Raw genomic sequence first — 22,695 nt, 5'->3', positions numbered from 1 at the left:
TGTGTGATCATGTGTTCTAGTGCAGGTTTCAGGACCCCACTGGAGCTTCTACATGTAAATGCTGCTAAATACAAACTTTCACTTCAGTTCCCTTTTTTTGGCGTTTCTCCCTCTTTGGTTAATGCCAGCACACACACACACACACACACACACACACACACACACACTGTGTGACTGACCACACGTGTGATGCAGGAAAACAAACATTTGGGAAAACAAATGAAGAAATTCCAGGATGTTTCCAGGATTTTAGCATTTTATTTAATCCACAGCACAACAGATCAGGTGTGACATCAATGAACTCATCACACATCATATTGATTTAAAGAAACAGTGACCCAAGCCGCCACAATCTGATATTTGAGGAATTGAGATCAAATCAGTGACCTTTGAATGATGGAAACTGATCAGGAGCTGGAGCAGGAGCTGGATCAGGAGCTGGAGCAGGAGCTGCCTTGGCCTCTCGGGCAGCAGCTGTGGTTTTGTCCCAGTGTTCCCACAGAGACGTTTGGCTCCTGGTTAATCATTCCTTCTGTGGCAGTGAAGGCGGCTGGTGTGAGGCACAGAGCCACGTTCCTCTCAGCCATGCTGTGTGCAGTCCTCTGTCTTCTCGTCTCCGTGGCCTCTGGCCTGGTGAGCGGCGGCCCCGTGACAAACCCCCACTCCAACATCACCGACCAGGCGCTGTTCTGGGGCGCAGACCAGTATGACTTCTCTGTGGTCCTGGCGGCGACGGGGATGGAATGTTTCTGGCACTTTGCTCACAGAGGAGAGAGATTCTACCTGAACTTCATGGTAAGACGAGGACACACACACTGAGAACCTCTGACTGTCTCTGAGTTTAGTCTCAAACATGTTGGTGTCTGTAAGCTGATCTGAGCCGTCTGAACCTTCATCACTCTCCCTCCAGCGCCACCAGCAGGTCAAACTCCACACTGGAAATGTGATGCTTCCTGATTCTGTCTCTCTCTCGGTTGCTTCGGTACACGTCTCTCCTCCTGTCCCTTGTCTGTCTGTCTCTCTAGGTCCAGTGGGTGACGGGCGTCGGCCATGACAGACACTTGTCCGTCACCGTCAACGCTCCCAACGGTCTGCTGGTGTCCACTGTTGATGACGCCAAAGGTTCAGTCAACTTTGAGACTGAGGAAACAGGTACCTGTCTGTCCGCATGTGTGTCTGTCTGCGTCCTGCTGCGTGTGTGTGTTCCCCCCCGCCTGGCTTCAGTCTTCTGTGCTCCTTCAGGTTTTTACCAGATGTGCTTCAGCAACTTCCACAACCACTTCGGCGTCATGCAGATCTTCCTCAGCTTCGGTGTTTACTACGACGGCTACCAGGACCCGGCGGAGGTCAAGGAGGAAGAGAAGAAGAGGAAGGAGGAAGTGAGGAAAGACCTGAACAACACACTGAGTGTTATGGAGGTACGGGCCACTTCCTGTCCTCCAGCCTCCGTGTGTGTGTGTGTGTGTGTAGTATTTGGTATTAAAGGGGAAAATACTGTAAGGTCATGTTCAGTTGACGTTGTGTAAAGGTAGTAATGGACAGTAAGGACAGTAATGGTTATGGTCTTACTTCTGATGTGTGATGTTGCAGGAGGCGACTCGCCGCGTGGAGAATCGCGTCTTCCACGTGTTTCGCTACTACAGCTTTGGACGCATGAGGAAGAGCGCAGACTACTACCTGCTCCTCTCCAACTCGCAGTACATCAGCTGGTGGTCTGCGGCCCTCAGCCTCCTCATCGTCACCTCCGGGTACCTGCAGCTCCTCTTCCTCAAAAGCCTCTTCGTCACCAAGACCTCCGCTGAGGAAGAGAAGCCGCGCTGCTGACGGCAGAATCAAGAGAAAGCGTTAATTTCATCTCTTAAATACAGTTAAGGGTCAGAAATGATCCTAAACATACGTCCCCTAAATGTCCCCTAAATGTCCCTTATATGTCCCTTACATGTCCCTTAAATGTCCCCTAAATGTCCCTTAAATGTTCCTTTTAATGTCCCTTAAATGTCCCCTAATCCACCAGTCCCCAGCTGGTTGTGTGTTTAGTTGCAGCTCAAACTTCAGCTGGACTCAAACAAACTAATGAGTTTAAGTCTCTGACAAGTTTGTAGTTGTTGAATTTCCTGTGTGGATAAGAAAATAAAGGTTGTGTTGTGGTCCCAGTGGCGTGTTATCAGGCGTGTGACTTTGTTTCTGTGGTTAATTATTCTCCTGGACGTGATATCTGAGAGCCCACAGAAGAAAGCAGCGGGTTCCTCCTCGTCACCTTGAGGAAACCCAGCAGGAAGCCATGTTGGCGTCGGCTGTGCTGCTGCTGTGGAGCGCTTGCTGTGCGTGGTGCAGGAAGTCCGAGCCGTCCCTCGGCGGGGCCGGTCCGGGCGTCTTCAGAGGGTCCAATAAGTATGATTTTGCCATGGAGGTTCCTGCGGGGGGGATGGAGTGTTTCTGGCACTTTGCCCACCAGAGTGGAAGCTTCTACCTGACATACATGGTGAGGAAACCTGATGAGGAAGGTTGTAACCCTGATAGATGTTTGCAGCAGGACACACACCTGTGACTGCCGTCCTTTAGACTCATGGGGCCAGTTTGAGTGTGAACACATGTACTGTGTGTTCTGTGTGTATGTATGTGTATGTATGTTCTAGGCTTTATGGCACAAAGTGACCACATGGCTTTTTTTCAGCAGTTCTTTACAGGGGTGAATGAAAGTTCACGCTAGAGAGACACACACAGACACACACAATGTCCCAACTGGCCCTGATTGTTTCCGAATCTTGCCATGTGGCCCCATAGCGCCACCATGGGGACAGGAACATGTGCCGTCTTGTTTGTGAGCATGTTTGTGTGAGCAGGTCCAGTGGCTGACAGGCATGGCCAAAGACCAGCGGCTGCTTGTGACTGTTAGCTCACCAGGGGGCGCTCTCATCGCCTCAGAGAACGAGGCCACTGGTCACATGAAGTTCAGCACTGAGGTGACAGGTGAGCTCAGTGTGACATCATCACCTGATACTCCGGTGACTCTGTTAAAAACCTTTTTTTTTTTTGTAACGTGGCTAAAACAAGTGCTGTGTTGAGTCTACTGAGATGATGTCATGACACAGCAGCACCACCGTGCATCTCATCAGGTGTGTGTGATGGTGTGTGAGGTGTGTGTTCATACGTCCACGCCTGCTTCCTTCACAGGTTTTTACCAGCTGTGTCTCGGGAATCACAACAACAGGTTTGGAGGTATCCGGGTGTTTCTGAGCTTCGGCGTCATCTACGAAGAGGAGGAGGAGGAGGAGGGAGAGGAAGAGGGAGGGCTCAACAGCACTTTGGCAAGCATCCAGGTCAGCTCACTGCACTCACACACTGAAGGAGTCCATCATGGATCTGCAGAGGACATTAGAAAATAGATTTAAATTTGTCTTTTTATTTCCTGTTCTACCGAACTCATCCTGGCAGTCAGCATCTCATATAATACATGTTTGTTATCAGGAGAGCGGTAATTTAATCTGAAACATCCACAGTAAAGTTTGTTCAATATGACTGGGAAACTAAACTGAAACTATAAAAACGTCTTTGTATCTTGACTGTGGGTAGGGATCTTTCTCTCACTAAGCACAGTAACTACCCTCCCTTCTATCATTTCCCGTTGTCTGGTGCTGCAGCGCCACTCAGTGGACAAACTGGGTTGTGGTCTTAATTTGAGGAATGATGGAAACCCCCTTATGGATCCATGCCCTTATGTCAAAGCCTCTAAAGCTCCTCCACATCAACTCCTGTCCCATCTCACATCACTGTAAAGCTTTGTTTGCTTTGTGTTTTAGGAAAGCACTCAGAGGCTGCAGAGTCAGATCTTCCACATGTGGCGCCATTACAACTTTGCCCGTATGAGGAAAGGGAAGGACCACTACCTCCTCCTGTCCAACCTCAACTACGTCACCTGGTGGTCGGCGGCCCAAAGCGTGGCCATCGTCCTGTCTGGGTGCCTGCAGGTCCTGGTCCTGAGAAGACTCTTCCACACAGACCCGAGCAGGCCGCGATGCTAACAGCTCCAATCTGAGGACTCTCATGATCCACGTGATATGGTCTCAGGTTTCCTCTCTGAGATCACAGCTCTGTTTCCCTCAGATGAAGGTTTTGTTGCTGTCGATTTTTGCTCTTTACACTGAGAAGAAGAACATATGATGAAGGCCGTGGAGTTTTGAAGTGGTAGTTTAAATAAAAGAACACAATAACAGAGAAGTGAATGTATGTGAACACGCACTTGAACACGCATGTGAACACGTACAGTATGTGAGCACTGACGGTAAACAGCACAAACAGAAAGTGCTGACAGTGATCTGACGGGTTATTATTATTATTATTAAGTGCAGAGTGACTCAGAGTGATGGAAGGTGACACACCAGGGTGAAAGCACATTCCATTGCTTAGCCTGACATGCTTAGTCTGTTTGTTGTTAAAACTTTGCTCTGTCTTGTCCAATCTAATGTTTTATAACTTCTCACAGCCACTAAACAAAAGATGTGTCTACAAATACAAACACAGTTCATCGGTGAACACAGACCAACACACAGGTTAGGATTTTCATTTTGACGCCACTTTACCTGATCAAGGTTAGATAATATTAACAATAGGGTTAAAACTGGAAGCCATCATCATCATCATCATCATCGGAATCGTCATCATCATGAACACATTCTCACAGACGATGTGTTTAGAGTCTTGCGTGTGAAGGTGTTGTGTTACTGGGCTCATTGTGACGGTTCACGTAGAAGAAGAAGTCGTGAAAGTGGCCAAAGTTTTATTTGCGGGAAGACGAAGATGAGCTCGACTTTAAGCTTTGAGTAAAAACCGGCTGAGCATCCTGAGCGTCAGTGGGCGGAGCTAAAGATGACAACAGTACAGCTTCACTTTCACTCTCTTTAATCAGTCAACTGGATCAGCTCAGCCCAGCCACAGGTAAATCATCTTTAAGCCTTATCTATAAACATAACAAACACACACAGGTATTACAGATGTGTAACAGGGACACAGGTGTGTTTCATGCTGTTGTTTTTATGTTTTGCATTGATTTTAGAATGATTTATGGTATTAGTTTTATTATTAGTTTTTTACTCTTCAACTTTTATGAAGTTTATGTGCTCATTTTCAACCAAAGCGCCCGATAGAACGGGAAGAAGGAAGATGCTTTACAGATGGCCATCTCTTCTCTGTCCGTCCACAAATGAAACCCACTTTCATAGCTTATTATACCTGGCCCACCAGTGCAGCCTGTGGGCCCGACGCACAAAACTTCATCACTAGTAGACAAACAGGATGAACAAGACTTGATGCACAGAGACATCGTCATTGTCTAGGCCCATTCCTTTACTGCGAATGTTATTGATGCTCAAGAGTGGCGAGATTTTAAAAAACAAACTAACAGACACACACAATCTCACAATGTGCCACCATAAAGAAGCCAGACAGAGTGTGGAAACAGCCCACATGGTTAAGATGAAGTGAGTGGGCAGCATATGTCCTGGTGTGCTGGACAGATTGAGGTGAAAGCACTGTCGGTCTAAATGCATGAACAACGTGATGTCGCTGTCAATTCACTGGCATGCAGCATGAGTGGAACCAATGTAGCCATTATTCATTTTTGAGTTATTTCCAATCTTTTCCAGGCTAACTGACTCTCTGTCCCTGCAGCTGATCATGGACTTCATAGATCCCATCGTGAGCCTAACCAAGGCCATCTACAACCTGGCTGAAAATGCAAAGGCCAATAAGGAGCGCTGCCAACGCATCGTGCAGAAAGTCAAAGCTCTGGAGAACCTGGTACTGAAACTCAAACAGAGGGCGCCGGGACAAATCTCTGACCATGTCATGCAAACGCTACAGCTTCTCTGCATTACCCTGAACTCAGCCAGGGACCTGATCTACCGATACACCCAAGACAGCAAAGGAAAAATGAAGAGCCTGGTGAAGTCCGGCTCCCATGGAGACAAGTTCAACAAAATGAATGAAGAACTCAGTGAAGCCCTCATGGTTCTGTCTGCAGTTCTGCATGTCGAGCAGGGAGACATGCTGTGCAAAATGTACGAGTCTGTTCAAGATTACAAGTCTGTTTCTGGAGAAAAACTTCATGAAGAGCAAAGCCCAGGACAGCTTGTGTCCACAGCTAAAGCCCCTATGACTGTATCCTGTCCCACAGCCTCCATGCCTCTCCTCGGCCCTGTGGCCCCCATGGCTTCCAGCACTGTGGCCCCTATGACTGCTTCTAGTCCCACAGCTTTCTTGCCTTTCCACAGCCCTCTGGCCCCTATGGCTCTTCATTGCCCCATGCCTGTAGCCTCCATGCCTTTTACCATCCCTATGGCCCCGATGTCTCCTTACGATGCATTAGCCCCAATGGCTTTCCCCAGCCATGTATCCATGGTGCCTTTACCCAGACCAATGGCCCCCATGGCACATCCCAGTATGATGACAGCCATGCCTGCCTCCGGCCCTGAGGCCCCTGTGCCTTTCCAAACGCCAAATGCAATTTATCCAAACATATCTAGCCTGAGGACAGATTTTCCTTAAAACAAGACGACAAGCTGTCAAAGGTATGCAGGAGTCTTCATGTACCTTCATACCTTGAATCCCCATGTATTTGGATATTTTCTGCCGAAGTTGCAGGCACTACTACTTTCCTGTTATGAAATGTCATTTTTTGTGGATTATTTGTTTTTGTGAGTTGGAGCATTGGTGTTCACTTCATTAATCCATGTAACATAATGAACAATAAAGCCTCTAAAAGCTCCTACTACTCTTCTCCTCTTTTAAATTTAGTCAACATTGTCTCAGAAAGTGTTTTCCTATGACATTTGACACGGGAACCCATTTGTATCTTTCATGGATCACGATCTCAGTAACTTCCTGGTACCTTCTCACATCAGTGCTTATAATGTTCTTATTACACATTTATTACACTTGGAATTTGTTGGTGACTTCCTGTGTGTGTTGTCTGTTTACTCGTTTTCTTTGTTCTTTGTACAGATATCAGTCTCACGAAAGTCATATGGCCAACTGTAAGAGCGCCACCTGGAGTAGGTATGGAATAATAAAGATTGTGCAGCTCTATCCCTCTACCCCATATCGGAGCACTCGCTCTCTTTGGAACTCATGTTGAATGTTGATTGAGTTCAGTTCAATTTTAATTTCTCTGCATCATCTGGTGGTCTGCGGCCCTCAGCCTCCTCATCGTTACCTCCGGGTACCTGCAGCTCCTCTTCCTCAAAAGCCTCTTCGTCACCAAGACCTCCGCTGAGGAAGAGAAGCCGCGCAGCTGACGGCAGAATCAAGAGAAAGCGTTAATTTCATCTCTTAAATACAATTAAGGGTCAGAAATGATCCTAAACATACGTCCCCTAAATGCCCCTTACATGTCCCTTACATGTTCCTTAAATGTCCCTTAAATGTCTCTTAAATGTCCCCTAAATGTCCCTTAAATGTTCCTTTTAATGTCCCTAAAATGTCCCCTAAATGTCCCTTAAATGTCCCTTATATGTTCCTTTTAATGTCCCTTAAATGTCCCCTAATCCACCAGTCCCCAGCTGGTTGTGTGTTAAGTTGCAGCTCAAACTTCAGCTGGACTCAAACAAACTAATGAGTTTAAGTCTCTGACAAGTTTGTAGTTGTTGAATTTCCTGTGTGGATAAGAAAATAAAGGTTGTGTTGTGGTCCCAGTGGCGTGTTATCAGGCGTGTGACTTTGTTTCTGTGGTTAATTATTCTCCTGGACGTGATATCTGAGAGCCCACAGAAGAAAGCAGTGGGTTCCTCCTCGTCACCTTGAGGAAACCCAGCAGGAAGCCATGTTGGCGTCGGCTGTGCTGCCGCTGCTGCTGTGGAGCGCTTGCTGTGCGTGGTGCAGGAAGTCCGAGCCGTCCCTCGGCAGGGCCGGTCCGGGCGTCTTCAGAGGCTCCAATAAGTATGATTTTGCCATGGAGGTTCCTGCGGGGGGGATGGAGTGTTTCTGGCACTTTGCCCACCAGAGTGGAAGCTTCTACCTGACATACATGGTGAGGAAACCTGATGAGGAAGGTTGTAACCCTGATAGATGTTTGCAGCAGGACACACACCTGTGACTGCCGTCCTTTAGACTCATGGGGCCAGTTTGAGTGTGAACACATGTACTGTGTGTTCTGTGTGTATGTATGTGTATGTATGTTCTAGGCTTTATGGCACAAAGTGACCACATGGCTTTTTTTCAGCAGTTCTTTAAAGAGATGAATGAATGTTCACGCTAGAGAGACACACACAGACACACACAATGTCCCAACTGGCCCTGATTGTTTCCTAATCTTGCCATGTGGCCCCATAGCGCCACCATGGGGACAGGAACATGTGCCGTCTTGTTTGTGAGCATGTTTGTGTGAGCAGGTCCAGTGGCTGACAGGCATGGCCAAAGACCAGCGGCTGCTTGTGACTGTTAGCTCACCAGGGGGCGCTCACATCGCCTCAGAGAACGGGGCCACTGGTCACATGAAGTTCAGCACCGAGGTGACAGGTGAGCTCAGTGTGACATCATCACCTGATACTCCGGTGACTCTGTTAAAAACCTTTTTTTTTTTTTTGTAACGTGGCCAATTTTGGGGTGAGTTTGATTTGGATTTTACTTTTAAATCAAAACAAGTGCTGTGTTGAGTCTACTGAGATGATGTCATGACACAGCAGCACCACCGTGCATCTCATCAGGTGTGTGTGATGGTGTGTGAGGTGTGTGTTCATACGTCCACGCCTGCTTCCTTCACAGGTTTTTACCAGCTGTGTCTCGGGAATCACAACAACAGGTTTGGAGGTATCCGGGTGTTTCTGAGCTTCGGCGTCATCTACGAAGAGGAGGAGGAGGAGGAGGGAGAGGAAGAGGGAGGGCTCAACAGCACTTTGGCAAGCATCCAGGTCAGCTCACTGCACTCACACACTGAAGGAGTCCATCATGGATCTGCAGAGGACATTAGAAAATAGATTTAAATTTGTCTTTTTATTTCCTGTTCTACCGAACTCATCCTGGCAGTCAGCATCTCATATAATACATGTTTGTTATCAGGAGAGCGGCAATTTAATCTGAAACATCCACAGTAAAGTTTGTTCAATATGACTGGGAAACTAAACTGAAACTATAAAAACGTCTTTGTATCTTGACTGTGGGTAGGGATCTTTCTCTCACTAAGCACAGTAACTACCTTCCCTTCTATCATTTCCCGTTGTCTGGTGCTGCAGCGCCACTCAGTGGACAAACTGGGTTGTGGTCTTAATTTGAGAAATGATGGAAACCCCCTTATGGATCCATGCCCTTATGTCAAAGCCTCTAAAGCTCCTCCACATCAACTCCTGTCCCATCTCACATCACTGTAAAGCTTTGTTTGCTTTGTGTTTTAGGAAAGCACTCAGAGGCTGCAGAGTCAGATCTTCCACATGTGGCGCCATTACAACTTTGCCCGTATGAGGAAAGGGAAGGACCACTACCTCCTCCTGTCCAACCTCAACTACGTCACCTGGTGGTCGGCGGCCCAAAGCGTGGCCATCGTCCTGTCTGGGTGCCTGCAGGTCCTGGTCCTGAGAAGACTCTTCCACACAGACCCGAGCAGGCCGCGATGCTAACAGCTCCAACCTGAGGACTCTCATGATCCACGTCATATGGTCTCAGGTTTCCTCTCTGAGATCACAGCTCTGTTTCCCTCAGATGAAGGTTTTGTTGCTGTCGATTTTTGCTCTTTACACTGAGAAGAAGAACATATGATGAAGGCCGTGGAGTTTTGAAGTGGTAGTTTAAATAAAAGAACACAATAACAGAGAAGTGAATGTATGTGAACACGCACTTGAACACGCATGTGAACACGTACAGTATGTGAGCACTGACGGTAAACAGCACAAACAGAAAGTGCTGACAGTGATCTGACGGGTTATTATTATTATTATTAAGTGCAGAGTGACTCAGAGTGATGGAAGGTGACACACCAGGGTGAAAGCACATTCCATTGCTTAGCCTGACATGCTTAGTCTGTTTGTTGTTAAAACTTTGCTCTGTCTTGTCCAATCTAATGTTTTATAACTTCTCACAGCCACTAAACAAAAGATGTGTCTACAAATACAAACACAGTTCATCGGTGAACACAGACCAACACACAGGTTAGGATTTTCATTTTGACGCCACTTTACCTGATCAAGGTTAGATAATATTAACAATAGGGTTAAAACTGGAAGCCATCATCATCATCATCATCATCGGAATCGTCATCATCATGAACACATTCTCACAGACGATGTGTTTAGAGTCTTGCGTGTGAAGGTGTTGTGTTACTGGGCTCATTGTGACGGTTCACGTAGAAGAAGAAGTCGTGAAAGTGGCCAAAGTTTTATTTGCGGGAAGACGAAGATGAGCTCGACTTTAAGCTTTGAGGAAAAACCGGCTGAGCATCCTGAGCGTCAGTGGGCGGAGCTAAAGATGACAACAGTACAGCTTCACTTTCACTCTCTTTAATCAGTCAACTGGATCAGCTCAGCCCAGCCACAGGTAAATCATCTTTAAGCCTTATCTATAAACATAACAAACACACACAGGTATTACAGATGTGTAACAGGGACACAGGTGTGTTTCATGCTGTTGTTTTTATGTTTTGCATTGATTTTAGAATGATTTATGGTATTAGTTTTATTATTAGTTTTTCACTCTTCAACTTTTATGAAGTTTATGTGCTCATTTTCAACCAAAGCGCCTGATAGAACGGGAAGAAGGAAGATGCTTTACAGATGGCCATCTCTTCTCTGTCCGTCCACAAATGAAACCCACTTTCATAGCTTATTATACCAGGCCCACCAGTGCAGCCTGTGGGCCCGACGCACAAAACTTCATCACTAGTAGACAAACAGGATGAACAAGACTTGATGGACAGAGACATCGTCATTGTTTAGGCACATTCCTTTACTGCGAATGTTATTAAAGCTCAAGAGTGGCGAGATTTTAAAAAACAAACTAACAGACACACACAATCTCACAATGTGCCACCATAAAGAAGCCAGACAGAGTGTGGAAACAGCCCACATGGTTAAGATGAAGTGAGTGGGCAGCATATGTCCTGGTGTGCTGGACAGATTGAGGTGAAAGCACTGCCGGTCTAAATGCATGAACAACGTGATGTCGCTGTCAATTCACTGGCATGCAGCATGAGTGGAACCAATGTAGCCATTATTCATTTTTGAGTTAATTCCAATCTTTTCCAGGCTAACTGACTCTCTGTCCCTGCAGCTGATCATGGACTTCATAGATCCCATCGTGAGCCTAACCAAGGCCATCTACAACCTGGCTGAAAATGCAAAGGCCAATAAGGAGCGCTGCCAACGCATCGTGCAGAAAGTCAAAGCTCTGGAGAACCTGGTACTGAAACTCAAACAGAGGGCGCCGGGACAAATCTCTGACCATGTCATGCAAACGCTACAGCTTCTCTGCATTACCCTGAACTCAGCCAGGGACCTGATCTACCGATACACCCAAGACAGCAAAGGAAAAATGAAGAGCCTGGTGAAGTCCGGCTCCCATGGAGACAAGTTCAACAAAATGAATGAAGAACTCAGTGAAGCCCTCATGGTTCTGTCTGCAGTTCTGCATGTCGAGCAGGGAGACATGCTGTGCAAAATGTACGAGTCTGTTCAAGATTACAAGTCTGTTTCTGGAGAAAAACTTCATGAAGAGCAAAACCCAGGACAGCTTGTGTCCACAGCTAAAGCCCCTATGACTGTATCCAGTCCCCCAGCCTCCGTGCCTCTCCCCAGCACTGTGGCTCCTATGACTGCTGCTAGTCGCAGAGTCTCCATGCCTCTCCTCAGCACTGCGGCCCCCATGACTGTATCCAGTCCCACAGCCTCCATGCCTCTCCTCGGCCCTGTGGCCCCCATGGCTTCCAGCACTGTGGCCCCTATGACTGCTTCTAGTCCCACAGCTTTCTTGCCTTTCCACAGCCCTCTGGCCCCTATGGCTCTTCATTGCCCCATGCCTGTAGCCTCCATGCCTTTTACCATCCCTATGGCCCCGATGTCTCCTTACGGTGCATTAGCCCCAATGGCTTTCCCCAGCCATGTATCCATGGTGCCTTTACCCAGACCAATGGCCCCCATGGCACATCCCAGTATGATGACAGCCATGCCTGCCTCCGGCCCTGAGGCCCCTGTGCCTTTCCAAACGCCAAATGCAATTTATCCAAACATATCTAGCCTGAGGACAGATTTTCCTTAAAACAAGACGACAAGTTGTCCAAGGTATGCAGGAGTCTTTATGTACCTTCATACCTTGAATCCCCATGTATTTGGATATTTTCTGCCGAAGTTGCAGGCACTACTACTTTCCTGTTATGAAATGTCATGTTTTGTGGATTATTTGTTTTTGTGAGTTGGAGCATTGGTGTTCACTTCATTAATCCATGTAACATAATGAACAATAAAGCCTCTAAAAGCTCCTACTACTCTTCTCCTCTTTTAAATTTAGTCAACATTGTCTCAGAAAGTGTTTTCCTATGACATTTGACACGGAAACCCATTTGTATCTTTCATGGATCACGATCTCAGTAACTTCCTGGTACCTTCTCACATCAGTGCTTATAATGTTCTTATTACACATTTATTACACTTGGAATTTGTTGGTGACTTCCTGTGTGTGTTGTCTGTTTACTCGTTTTCTTTGTTCTTTGTCTCACGAAAGTCATATGGCCAACTGTAAGAGCGCCACCTGGAGTAGGTATGGAATAATAAAGATTGTGCAGCTCTATCCCTCTACCCCATATCGGAGCACTCGCTCTCTTTGGAACTCATGTTGAATGTTGATTGAGTTCAGTTCAATTTTAATTTCTCTGCATCAAACAAAACACACACACACACACACACACACACATTGTAGGAAAAAACCTATGAATGCCGACTTATCTGTCTACACCTCTATTCTGTCGATGGCTCCTCAGGCGACATGTTAGATGTTTCGGGCTCTGATGTGTTTGTTGTTTCCTCAGCACTCTCAGCAGACACATCTTCGGAGATCTTCGGTGGTTTGGCATTGTCCTCTTTGTAGCAGCAGAAGGTTCGGTAACAACAGCCAGGCTTTTCATGGATATATTCCATAATGTGACGTACAAACACCTTCACAGTAATCCTGTTAAAAGCTGGATTATCATAAAACAAGGCATCCAGGATCATTACTTGAGACCCCCAATCATCAAGCAGGTTCTTAAACACACAACTATGAAGATCCTTAAAAGCACTCTTGTTTGGGTTAATGGCAAAATCACTGGGCAGTTTTGCCTGAACTGCTGCAAATATCATCTGCGTCAACCGTGAAGCTATCGCTGCTCTGTGAATTAATTTCAGCTTGGTGGTGTCTTTCTTTGAATATGCATGGGATGAGACCTTCTTCAATACTCTGATGACCACCTGTGATATCATGTATTTGTTCCAGGTCTGAGTGTCCATGGTACCAGCTGCGAGGCTGTGTTTATCTGGAATCTTCGGCCTTGGGCTTGAATCTGACATTGTTCAAATTTTCGAAATATTTCTGAAATGGAGTTTAGCGTATTTATTTATAGATTGTCTGTAGAACGATGATAGATCATTGATGTCATTGGAAATGATGATGTTGTGTTAGATGATGTCGTTGCTCAGAGCAACCTTAAATGTCAGCTGGTTTCTTTAGCCAGTATTCCATTACCAGTGACAGCATCACGATAGCCTCCATTCCTTAAAGTGTTCATGACATCATGGAAAGTGATGATGTCACTGATTGGGTGAAAAGGAAGGAAGGAACACTTTTTCCTGAAGTATGTTTGTCTGAGGCAGTTAAGTCTGTCAATTGAGGTCTGACACTGTTTGTCATGTGGTCTGACAGTGTTTTTCTGAGGTCTGACGATGTTTCTACAGTTCTGATTGTGTTCTTCTTGAGGTCTGACTGTTTATCCTAAGGTCTGATAGTCATCCAAAGCAGTCTGAGACCTGTACAAAGCCCAAAGTCAAAGTCCTCCTTTTTTAATCATGCACAATTCAATGTTCACTCAGCATTGTGCTCCTCTGCTTTGTCCTCGAGACTCACTCACGCATCTATCACAAGTGATTGAGACGCCCACGTCTCACACAGGTTCTTAAGTACTCATGTGTGGAGTTTCTTAAAGCACGTCTGTCTAGGTTAATAACATAATCCTTGTCCACTCTTTTCTGAGATGCTGCAATACCATCTCTCTCAAACGTGTAGCTATCTTTGCTCTGTTAACTTATCTCATGTGAGTAAGGTCTTCCTTTGGATACTGATGCGGTGAAGCCTCCAGTAAAGCTTTGGCGATCACCTGTGATGTCATGTATCTGTTCCAAGTGTGACCGTTCATGGTCCCACCTGTAATACTGTCCTTGATCCTTTATGTTTCATTGTTCAATTATTTGAAAAATTTCTGAAATGGATTTTAACGTATTTATTTATAGAATGTCTAAAGAACGATAATAGATTGTTGATGTCATGGGAAGTGAGGACGTTGTGTTTAATGATGTCTTTCTTCGGAGCATGCAATCCATTCCTTTATGTCAGCTGGTTTCTCTCGTAAGTATTCCATTACCAGTGACAGCATCACCATGGCCTTCTGTCTGACTTTTCATGAAATCATGATGTCATCTGTTCAGTGACCTGATCAACCTACACATAATCATATTTCTGTCTATTATCATTATTATTGTTATCATTATAATCAGAATGAGACAGAGGGTATGACATAGGGAGGATACTTGTAAACATCTAATCTATGTTTAAACAACAACTAGCGATGTTTGTGAAGTGTTAACAACACAAAATGATAAATGATATTTCTTACTTGTTGACTGCATGATGCAGACAGAACTGGGGTGTGTGACCGGACACCAAAGATGGTGAACTATGCCTGGACAGGGCGAAGCCAAAGGAGACTCTGGTGGAGGCCCGTAGCGGTCCTGACCGGGGTATAGACTAATCCAACCATATGGTAGCTGGTTCCCTCCAAGGTTCCCCTCAGGGTAGCTGGCACTCAGAGTCTCGCAGTTTTATCTGGCAAAGCGAAAAAGAAAGAATAATAATAATAATTTTAAAAAGAACTGGGTGTGCTGGGAAAACCCAGTTCTGTGTGTGTGGATTCTATTTAATGTGCGAAATTCAGTGTTGGCTCAGCATTGTGATCCTCTGCTTAATCTTTTAGACTCACTGGGCTCTAATCATCATTGTCTGAGTTGGATGCATCCTCAGACCCATATGTATTGACAGATGTTTCCGCCTCTGTGGTGTTTGTGGTGTCCTCCTCCTCAGACTCTTCCACTGGGACTGCTGGTTTGGTACCGTCGTCTTTGTAGCAGCAGAAGGTTCGGTAACAACAGCCAGGCTTCTCTTCCACAAATGCCATAATGTGACCCATGAAGATCTGCAAAGTCTTCCTGTTAAAAGCTGGATTATCATAAAACAAAGCATCCAGGATCAGTACTTGAGACCCCCACTCATCAAGCAGGCTCTTAAACACACAACTATGAAGACTCTTAAAAGAACGCCTGTCTGGGTTAATGGCAAAATCACTGCGCACTTTAGACTGAAATGCTGCAAATATCATCTCCCTCAACCGTGAAGCTATCTCTGCTCTGTGTATTAATTTCAGCTTAGTGGTGTCTTGCCTTGGATATGCATGGGATGTGACCTTCTTCAATACTCTGATGACCACCTGTGATATCAAGTATTTGTTCCAGGTGTGAGTGTCCATGGTTCCAGCTGTGAGGCTGTGTTTATCAGGAATGATCAGCCTTGGGCTTGAATCTGACATTTAGCTCTTTGAAATATATCTGAAATGGAGGTGAGCATAGTTATTTATAGAATGTCTGTAGAATGGTGGTAAGTTGTTGATGTCATGGAAAGTGATGCAGTTGTGTTTGATGGTGTCGTCTTTCAGAGCAATGCAATCCGTTCCGTTATGTGACAACGTGACAGCCTCATTCTGATTTTTGGAAGATGATGATGTCATTGATTCAGTGAAAATGAACACTGAGTCACATTGAAGTACATTTGTCTGAGGCTGAGGATGACAGCAGTAACATGGCACCATCTTTGGTCGTGACGTCTGCGCGGGGGGCGCAGTCTCTTTGCTCGTGACGTCTGTGCGGGGGGCGGGGTCTCTTTGCTCGTGACGTCTGTGCGGCGGGGGAGGCGGGGTCTCTTTGCTCGTGACGTCGCTGCAGGGGGGGGGCGGGGTCAGTGAACTGGCGCGGGGAGATTCGATCCCTGTCCCGGTCGAACTGACAGAGGTAACCCGCCGCCTGAACTGTAAATAACCCGCACACCCGCAGCACGCAGGCCCGGTGAGCGCGTCCCCTGGTGTGGAGCCATGCTGCCGCCCCGGGTGCTCCGGTGAAGCTATTCAACCTCCCAGCAGGTCAGTGTCGCGGCGCTGACAACCTGGAGCCCTTAGCCAGTTAGCTCGCTAATTAGCAGAGCAGCGAACACATCTACATCCACACAAAGCAAAGCATCTGTTTCATAATAACATCATGGCATCTGTCCGGTGCGTGTGTCCCCTTTCACAAGAATACAACGAGAACAACGCTGTTCCTCCTCGCAGACAGCCTGAGATCCGCTGCTGTTAGCTAACCAAAGCTAATGCTACGCTACATTTGACAGAGTGATCCAGAGCTAAAGTTAATGTTTATTAATTAATGTGAGTTAATTGTCAAAGTCTGGATGTTTCGCTGATGTAACTGTCTTTCAACAAACGGCATGAAATTCGACTCCGGTTCGGTCTGAAAAGGATGTGGGATGGAGGAAGCGTTGTCGTTTCGTTCGGAGGCCTAATTGACCGCGGTCTCGAGTTCCGTTCTTCCCTGGAAAACGTGTCGCCTTTCCGGCTTGCTAGTGACTCGTCTCACCTTACGGTAGAATTGGTGAAGGAACAAGCGGCTAACGCTAACAAACGGTCCGTTTGATATCTCGTTCGCTTCTCGCCGGTTCTGGTTCTGTCGCCCGGTGATCGTGGAGCTTGCTGACGAATAACTTAGCTAAGTACTTGTTTCGCGGAATGTTCTTCCACTCGTCCTCAGGTCTCATGTGAAGTCTTCTGCCCCACAGTCTGAGCTGATGATTCTCTAGAGGAGACATTGAGGCTCACTGCATGTTTTGGTCTATTTAAAGTTGGACGCTGTGTTGGAGTCTGAACAGTTTCCCCTGTCTGTGTGTGTGTGTGTGTGTGTGTGTGTGTAATCCTCTGAGCTGGCCTGGACCCAGCACCAGTCACTTACCTGTGCTCTTCCTCTCTTTGTGCTGTTGAGTGGATGGAGGCCATGGAGGTGCAGGAGGCAGGGAGCGGGCGGTCCCAGGCTGTCAGCCCCGCGGACCAAGTGGAGGACGGCAACCCGCACGCCGTCTCAGACTCTGGCAGCAGCACAGAAGTGGAGGAGGAGGAGGAGGAGAATGATAATGGAGGGCAGGCAGCACGTCGCCCCCCCCCACGGCTCCCAGCCACCTGGGCCTTCAGTCAGAGGGCGGTGAGCGGCACCGCTGCAGTGTCGTCCTCACGGGGCACTCAGGCGGCGAGGCGGAGGAGAGTCAGGTACCAAGGCGCTTTCTCACTTCCTTCCTGTATCCATGATTCCTGGGGTCCGATCAGGCGTTGACCTCCTTGTCTCTGCAGGCAGGGCCTCAGAGTCCACTACCCCAGTCAGACCGCAGTGCCGTCTAGAGGATTCCCAGACTTCCTCCTGCGAGCTCCGGCTGCCAGTGTGGCCGACCCGGAGTCGGGCAGTACGACTGAGGTCAGCGAGTCTGACGATGAAGTGGTGGAGGAAGGGCGAGACGGTGAACGTTCGTCTGCCTCCGGGGAGAACGCAAACCAAGCCCAGCCTACCAACGCTCAGATCAGAGCCCCCACACAGGGACCCCCCACCCAGCAAACCAGTGCAACCAGTGAGTTCACAGGTCACAGTTAGAGAGCTGGCAGGGAGAGGTCAGCAGGGCGGGGTCAGCAGGGCGAGGTCAGCAGGGCGGGGTCAGCAGGGCGAGGTCAGCAGAGCGAGGTCACAGGGACGAACTCAGAGCAAAGTCCAGAATCAGAGTGGATCCAGATTGGGTCACAATCCTCAGAGGGCAGGATGACGTTTAGTTTATTATGAATTCATGAGTTGTTATTGTTTGTTTTAACTTTACTTCCATATTTTCCCAGGTTCCAATTCAGCTGCTGTTGCTGGGAGGACAGAGGCCCGGGGCCAGGATGTCCAGGTAAAGACACGTCCAACCTGTCTGGGTCCTTCATCCTTAGGTTGAAGGTTTTTCTGCAGAGTCGGCAGCTTTCATTTCATCTGAACAAACTTCATGTTGACTCTCTCCATCTCTCCACCTTCAGCCGGCGCCGGCGGCTTCAGCTTGCCTCCAGACATCTCATGGCGAGGAAGGCGAGGGCGACAGCTGCACCATCTGCTTCGAGCCGTGGACGACGGCAGGCGAGCACCGGCTGGCCGCCCTGCGCTGCGGCCATCTGTTCGGCTTCACATGCATCGACCGCTGGCTGAGGGCGCAGGGTCAGGCTGCTAAATGCCCACAGGTCAGCAGAGTCACACCCGTTCACCAGGACGTCCAATCAGCCTTCAGTCCCATCATGCACCTCACCTTTGTCCTGTCCACTTGCAGTGCAACAAGAAAGCCAAGCGCTCTGACGTGGTGCTGCTCTACGCGCCGAAGCTGAGAGCTCTGGATAACTCTGAGCAGGAGAGCATGAAGAGGCGAGTGATCACTCATCTCACCATCCTGAGGCTCGGCTTCTTGTGACCGGACAGGAACTGAGAGTGGTGTGTGTGTGTGTGCAGGTGTCTGGAGCTGGAGCAGTCTCTGAGAAGGAGGGCGGAGCTGGAGTCGGCTCAGTGCAGGTTACAGCTGCAGGTCGTCTCCTCCGAGAACGGAAAACTACGGCAAGAGCTTCAGGTACAAGAGACGGCCGAGAAACTCTCATCTCAGCTGGAGCTCACAGGACAACGTCAGATGTTTTTTGTGCTCCTGCTTCAAATGTTCCTCCTCTTTGTGTTCTTTTAGGAACTAAAGACTCTGATGGCCCAGGCTGGCCGAAGCTCCTCGGCTCTGTCCTCCTCCTCCTTCTCCTCCTCCGTGTCGTCCTCCCTCCTCTCCGGCCTGTCTCAGAGGCCCGCAGGCTCCCGGGCGGCCCAGTACAGCTTCTCTAAAGCGGTGCTGCTGACCCAGACTGGAGGCTGCAGGGTTCTGTCCTATTGTGAACCTCTGAGCTGCCTGCTGGCCTCACAGCCGTCGCCCCACGCCACCCTGGTGCCTGGTGAGGCTCTGAGCCGTCTGCTGACATCACATCACTCTTTCAGTCGTGGTCGCATGTAGACAGAGATGCAGGTTTTGTTGTCATGGCGACTTAGAGAGAGGTGCTTTGTTGTGTTTCAGGTTGTGGTGTGAAGAAGGTGAGTGCTGTGAACATGAAGGCCAGTCAGTACGTCCCCATCCACAGCAAAGAGATCAGAGGGCTGTCCTTCAACAGGCAGAACGACAGCCTGCTGCTGTCTGCTGCTCTGGACAACACCATCAAACTCACCAGGTATACACACACACACACACACACACACACACACACACACACACACACACACACACACACACACACACACACACACACACACACACACACACACACACACACACACACACACACACACACACACACACACACACTAAAGCAACACTGAACCTAACCCGGATTTTCACTCGTACTTTGTACATCAATAGTTTTTTGCATGAGGGACATCTTCTCCATGTTCTTCATCAGTGTCTTGTCCTTCTTCTTCACTTTTCTCTCCTTTGCCTCCCTTTTTCATCTTTCATCTCTCCTTCTGTCACCCTCTTTAGTCTCCTTCTCCTACCTTGACCCCTACTTCGCCTGTTTTGTTTTCTTCGACCTCATCTTCATCATCTCCTCATCCTCCCTCTTCTTCTTATGTGGTTCTCGTCAAGCTGGTGTTTTTGCTCAGTGTCTCTCCATTGTGTGTGTGTGTGTGTGTGTGTGTGTGTGTGTGTGTGTGTGTGTGTGTGTGTGTGTGTGTGTGTGTGTGTGTGTGTGTGTGTGTGTGTCTCAGTCTGCTGACCAACACAGTGGTCCAGACGTACAACGCAGGTAAACCAGTGTGGAGCTGCTGCTGGTGTCTGGACAACAGCAACTACATCTACGCCGGCCTCCGCAACGGCTCTGTGCTCGTCTACGACACCAGAGACACCAGCACACACGTCCAGGAGCTGCTGCCGCTGCGCTCACGGTACACACACACACACACACACACACACACACACACACACACACACACACACACACACACACACACACACACACACACACACACACACACAAAGTCCAGGTGCTCAGTCTGACATACCAACCCAGCGCCCTGACTCCTCCCAGGTGTCCCGTGGTGTCTCTGTGCTACGTCCCCCGGGCGGCGTCCAGCTCCTTCCCGTGCGGCGGCCTGATCGCCGGCTCTCTGGAGGGCGCCTGTTTCTGGGAGCAGGTGGATGGAAGCACGTACAGGCCGCACGTCCTGCCGCTGGAGACGGCGGGCTGCACAGACTTTCAGGTGGAGGCTGAGAGCAGACACTGCCTGGTCACCTACAGGCCAGGTGAGGCACTACACCTGCTCACCTAACCACAGCCTGCCTCACTATTACTGCTTTTTACACATTCATTGAATCAATACTGGACGTTGGCTTTAGTTTCCTGTGTGTGTCCCTCTCCGCCCCCTGCAGGACGCTCTAACCCGACTGTGCGCTGTGTCCTGATGGCTCTGACCCGAGCGCCCCAGCAGGCCTCCACCCAGCACCCCGGCTGCTCCTGCTCGCCCGTGCAGACCTTCAGCGCCGGCTCCTCCTGCAAACTGCTCACCAAGAACGCCGTGTTCAAGAGTCCAGAGGGAGGCGGAACGCTGGTCTGTGCCGGGGACGAGGCGTCCAACTCCACCATGGTGTGTGTGTGTGTGTGAGAGAGACCTCTCTTCCTCTGCTTTTCTTCCATCCTCTCCTTGGTCCCCTTTTGTTTCTGCATTTCCATGCTCTCTTTATCCCTTTTCTTCCCCTCTGTCTCCTTTTCCCTCGTCCTCCCTCCATTCTCTGCCCCTCTTTCTCTTTTCCATAATCTCGCCCTCCTTTTTAGCTTGTTATCTTCCTCTTGTTCCACTCCTTCATCCTCCTCTTCCTCCGTTTTAAATCATCTTCCTTTCTCCTTCCCAGCCTTTTCTCCTTCTCATCTTTCCTCCCTTATCTCCACCCGTTGCTCCCTTCTCTTCCTCCCCTCGTCTTTTCCCTTCACCTCCTTCGTCCCTCCTCTTCCTAATTTGTCTCCTCCTTTCTCTCAGGTCTGGGATGCCAGCAGCGGCTCTCTGTTCCAGAAGCTTCCGGCTGACCTCCCGGTGTTGGACATCAGCCCATTCGAGGTGAACGGCGATCATTTCCTGGCCTCGCTCACCGAGAAGACGCTGAAGCTCTACAAGTGGGAGTGAGCGTGGCGAGGACGACGGCGGCGTGCTGCTGTTTAAATCCACAAAACACTTTTTTTACGGGAATGCAAGGAGAGCCGGTGTGGAATTGTGGACTCTGCCGTCTCATGCTGCTAAGTTCTCATCAGTCCTAGAATGTTCAAACGCACAAACAGACTTGGGCTGGATCGGCTTCAGGTTGGAAACGTTTGGACTCAACCCGGTGGCTTGATGAGAAATCTTGATGTTTGACTGATGACTTTACGTTGCGAGTGAAAGGAAGATTGAGCGGGAATGTTGTCCTGGCAACGAGGTTCAGCTGGTGTCCATTCCAGTTTTCCAGCCCGAGGCACTCTGGCACCTTTTAACCACACAGTCTCATAGAAACATTCATCTGTAAGACAACAAAGGAAGCACCTGAACGTCTCACTGTGTCTGACCCCTTAGTTTAATAACCAGATGCTGCTCCCATTCATTCCATTAAGGGGCCCAAGCTCCTTTATTAGCATTTTTTTTTTAATAATGAAAAGCAAACTGTGGTGATCAAACCTCAGCGGGTGCGAGTCATCATATTTGTTTGACCTTTTTATTTCCCACTGAACCTAAACATCACGTGCCAAAGGACTCTGTTCTCTGAAACTTTATTTTCCTTGTTTTCTTTGAGATGGAAGTTGTATATATTTGTATTTGCTACAGACTGTTTGTGTACGACTTCAAAGTGAATAAATATTGAGTTATTTTTAATAAGGTTTTACTGGTCTGTTCGCCAGCAAGCTTATGTTCATTAAGTTTAGTACAGAAATGTTTGACGGTATTTTTATGCATTTTCTTATAAAATATCAATGACCACTATAAAGAGCTAACAGGAAACAAAACGAAATAAAGACCATTACCCAGAATGTCCACTGAGTTGTGCTGTAGCACTGAAAAAATTTTACCTTCAGGAGGGGGTTAGTTTATGCGATTTACCCAAAATCTGCTGCCCCTGGTGGAGGGGCTGTGTAGCGCCTTCAGCAGAGCCTCAAGCTCCTCTTCCCCAGAAATAGAGCTTGACAGAGAGGCAGAGTGGTAAACAGAACCGCAGTTCTGCCCTCTGGACCAGGCTGCAAGAAACCAGCAGAACTTCCCGGTAAAGGTGAAAGGTCACATGGACACAAACACTGACATGACGGCACTGGTCAAAATTTCAGTCTTGGTTGGG

At 48.1% G+C, this 22,695-nt stretch overlaps 6 protein-coding genes across 6 annotated transcripts; all 6 read left to right on the top strand.

The window, feature by feature from the left end:
* Positions 1 to 174: 174 nt before the first annotated feature.
* On the top strand, positions 175 to 2,142 carry LOC143017115 (transmembrane emp24 domain-containing protein 6-like). Its single transcript, XM_076171756.1, has 4 exons — positions 175 to 795; positions 1,026 to 1,152; positions 1,243 to 1,418; positions 1,591 to 2,142. Exons 1-4 carry the CDS (start codon positions 394 to 396, stop codon positions 1,822 to 1,824), a joined length of 939 nt encoding a protein of 312 aa, XP_076027871.1. The 5' UTR covers positions 175 to 393; the 3' UTR covers positions 1,825 to 2,142.
* Positions 2,143 to 2,281: 139 nt separating this feature from the next.
* On the top strand, positions 2,282 to 4,022 carry LOC142990820 (transmembrane emp24 domain-containing protein 6-like). The gene is made up of 4 exons (XM_076140698.1): positions 2,282 to 2,482; positions 2,844 to 2,970; positions 3,175 to 3,320; positions 3,801 to 4,022. The coding sequence occupies exons 1-4, from the start codon at positions 2,282 to 2,284 to the stop codon at positions 4,020 to 4,022; spliced, it is 696 nt and encodes a 231-aa protein (XP_075996813.1).
* An 890-nt stretch (positions 4,023 to 4,912) lies between these two features.
* On the top strand, positions 4,913 to 6,970 carry LOC142989686 (uncharacterized). Its single transcript, XM_076139331.1, has 2 exons — positions 4,913 to 4,935; positions 5,668 to 6,970. Exon 2 carries the CDS (start codon positions 5,674 to 5,676, stop codon positions 6,541 to 6,543), a length of 870 nt encoding a protein of 289 aa, XP_075995446.1. The 5' UTR covers positions 4,913 to 4,935; positions 5,668 to 5,673; the 3' UTR covers positions 6,544 to 6,970.
* An 846-nt stretch (positions 6,971 to 7,816) lies between these two features.
* LOC142990738 (transmembrane emp24 domain-containing protein 6-like) lies at positions 7,817 to 9,628 on the top strand. Its single transcript, XM_076140601.1, has 4 exons — positions 7,817 to 8,023; positions 8,385 to 8,511; positions 8,758 to 8,903; positions 9,384 to 9,628. Exons 1-4 carry the CDS (start codon positions 7,817 to 7,819, stop codon positions 9,603 to 9,605), a joined length of 702 nt encoding a protein of 233 aa, XP_075996716.1. The 3' UTR covers positions 9,606 to 9,628.
* Positions 9,629 to 10,495: 867 nt separating this feature from the next.
* LOC142989820 (uncharacterized) lies at positions 10,496 to 12,588 on the top strand. The gene is made up of 2 exons (XM_076139517.1): positions 10,496 to 10,518; positions 11,251 to 12,588. The coding sequence occupies exon 2, from the start codon at positions 11,257 to 11,259 to the stop codon at positions 12,232 to 12,234; it is 978 nt and encodes a 325-aa protein (XP_075995632.1). The 5' UTR covers positions 10,496 to 10,518; positions 11,251 to 11,256; the 3' UTR covers positions 12,235 to 12,588.
* A 3,632-nt stretch (positions 12,589 to 16,220) lies between these two features.
* On the top strand, positions 16,221 to 22,396 carry rfwd3 (ring finger and WD repeat domain 3). Its single transcript, XM_076140786.1, has 13 exons — positions 16,221 to 16,408; positions 17,298 to 17,578; positions 17,660 to 17,931; positions 18,188 to 18,243; positions 18,368 to 18,565; positions 18,652 to 18,743; positions 18,828 to 18,942; positions 19,051 to 19,303; positions 19,423 to 19,573; positions 20,109 to 20,285; positions 20,429 to 20,643; positions 20,770 to 20,984; positions 21,375 to 22,396. Exons 2-13 carry the CDS (start codon positions 17,301 to 17,303, stop codon positions 21,516 to 21,518), a joined length of 2,166 nt encoding a protein of 721 aa, XP_075996901.1. The 5' UTR covers positions 16,221 to 16,408; positions 17,298 to 17,300; the 3' UTR covers positions 21,519 to 22,396.
* The last annotated feature ends 299 nt before the right edge of the window (positions 22,397 to 22,695 follow it).

Source organism: Genypterus blacodes, unplaced genomic scaffold (assembly GCF_046128005.1).
Source record: "Genypterus blacodes isolate CSIRO-AG114 ecotype Tasmania unplaced genomic scaffold, CSIRO-AGI_Gbla_v1 ptg000015l_1, whole genome shotgun sequence".
NCBI classification, from domain to species: domain Eukaryota; kingdom Metazoa; phylum Chordata; class Actinopteri; order Ophidiiformes; family Ophidiidae; genus Genypterus; species Genypterus blacodes.
The sequence above is the reverse complement of the archived record's forward strand: the minus strand, read 5'-3'. Positions and strand labels throughout refer to the sequence as shown.

Excerpts from the sequence above, each read along its gene's own strand:
- LOC143017115 (XM_076171756.1), top strand. The coding sequence starts at position 394 with ATGATGGAAACTGATCAGGAGCTGGAGCAGGAGCTGGATCAGGAGCTG. Across the intron at positions 796-1,025 it reads GATTCTACCTGAACTTCATG|GTCCAGTGGGTGACGGGCGT; the intron begins GTAAGACGAGGA and ends CTGTCTCTCTAG. Across the intron at positions 1,153-1,242 it reads CTTTGAGACTGAGGAAACAG|GTTTTTACCAGATGTGCTTC; the intron begins GTACCTGTCTGT and ends GTGCTCCTTCAG.
- rfwd3 (XM_076140786.1), top strand. The coding sequence starts at position 17,301 with ATGGAGGCCATGGAGGTGCAGGAGGCAGGGAGCGGGCGGTCCCAGGCT. Across the intron at positions 17,932-18,187 it reads CCAGCAAACCAGTGCAACCA|GTTCCAATTCAGCTGCTGTT; the intron begins GTGAGTTCACAG and ends ATATTTTCCCAG. Across the intron at positions 18,744-18,827 it reads GAGCAGGAGAGCATGAAGAG|GTGTCTGGAGCTGGAGCAGT; the intron begins GCGAGTGATCAC and ends GTGTGTGTGCAG.
- LOC142990738 (XM_076140601.1), top strand. The coding sequence starts at position 7,817 with ATGTTGGCGTCGGCTGTGCTGCCGCTGCTGCTGTGGAGCGCTTGCTGT. Across the intron at positions 8,024-8,384 it reads GCTTCTACCTGACATACATG|GTCCAGTGGCTGACAGGCAT; the intron begins GTGAGGAAACCT and ends TTGTGTGAGCAG. Across the intron at positions 8,512-8,757 it reads GTTCAGCACCGAGGTGACAG|GTTTTTACCAGCTGTGTCTC; the intron begins GTGAGCTCAGTG and ends CTTCCTTCACAG.
- LOC142989820 (XM_076139517.1), top strand. The coding sequence starts at position 11,257 with ATGGACTTCATAGATCCCATCGTGAGCCTAACCAAGGCCATCTACAAC.
- LOC142989686 (XM_076139331.1), top strand. The coding sequence starts at position 5,674 with ATGGACTTCATAGATCCCATCGTGAGCCTAACCAAGGCCATCTACAAC.
- LOC142990820 (XM_076140698.1), top strand. The coding sequence starts at position 2,282 with ATGTTGGCGTCGGCTGTGCTGCTGCTGTGGAGCGCTTGCTGTGCGTGG. Across the intron at positions 2,483-2,843 it reads GCTTCTACCTGACATACATG|GTCCAGTGGCTGACAGGCAT; the intron begins GTGAGGAAACCT and ends TTGTGTGAGCAG. Across the intron at positions 3,321-3,800 it reads GCACTTTGGCAAGCATCCAG|GAAAGCACTCAGAGGCTGCA; the intron begins GTCAGCTCACTG and ends TTTGTGTTTTAG.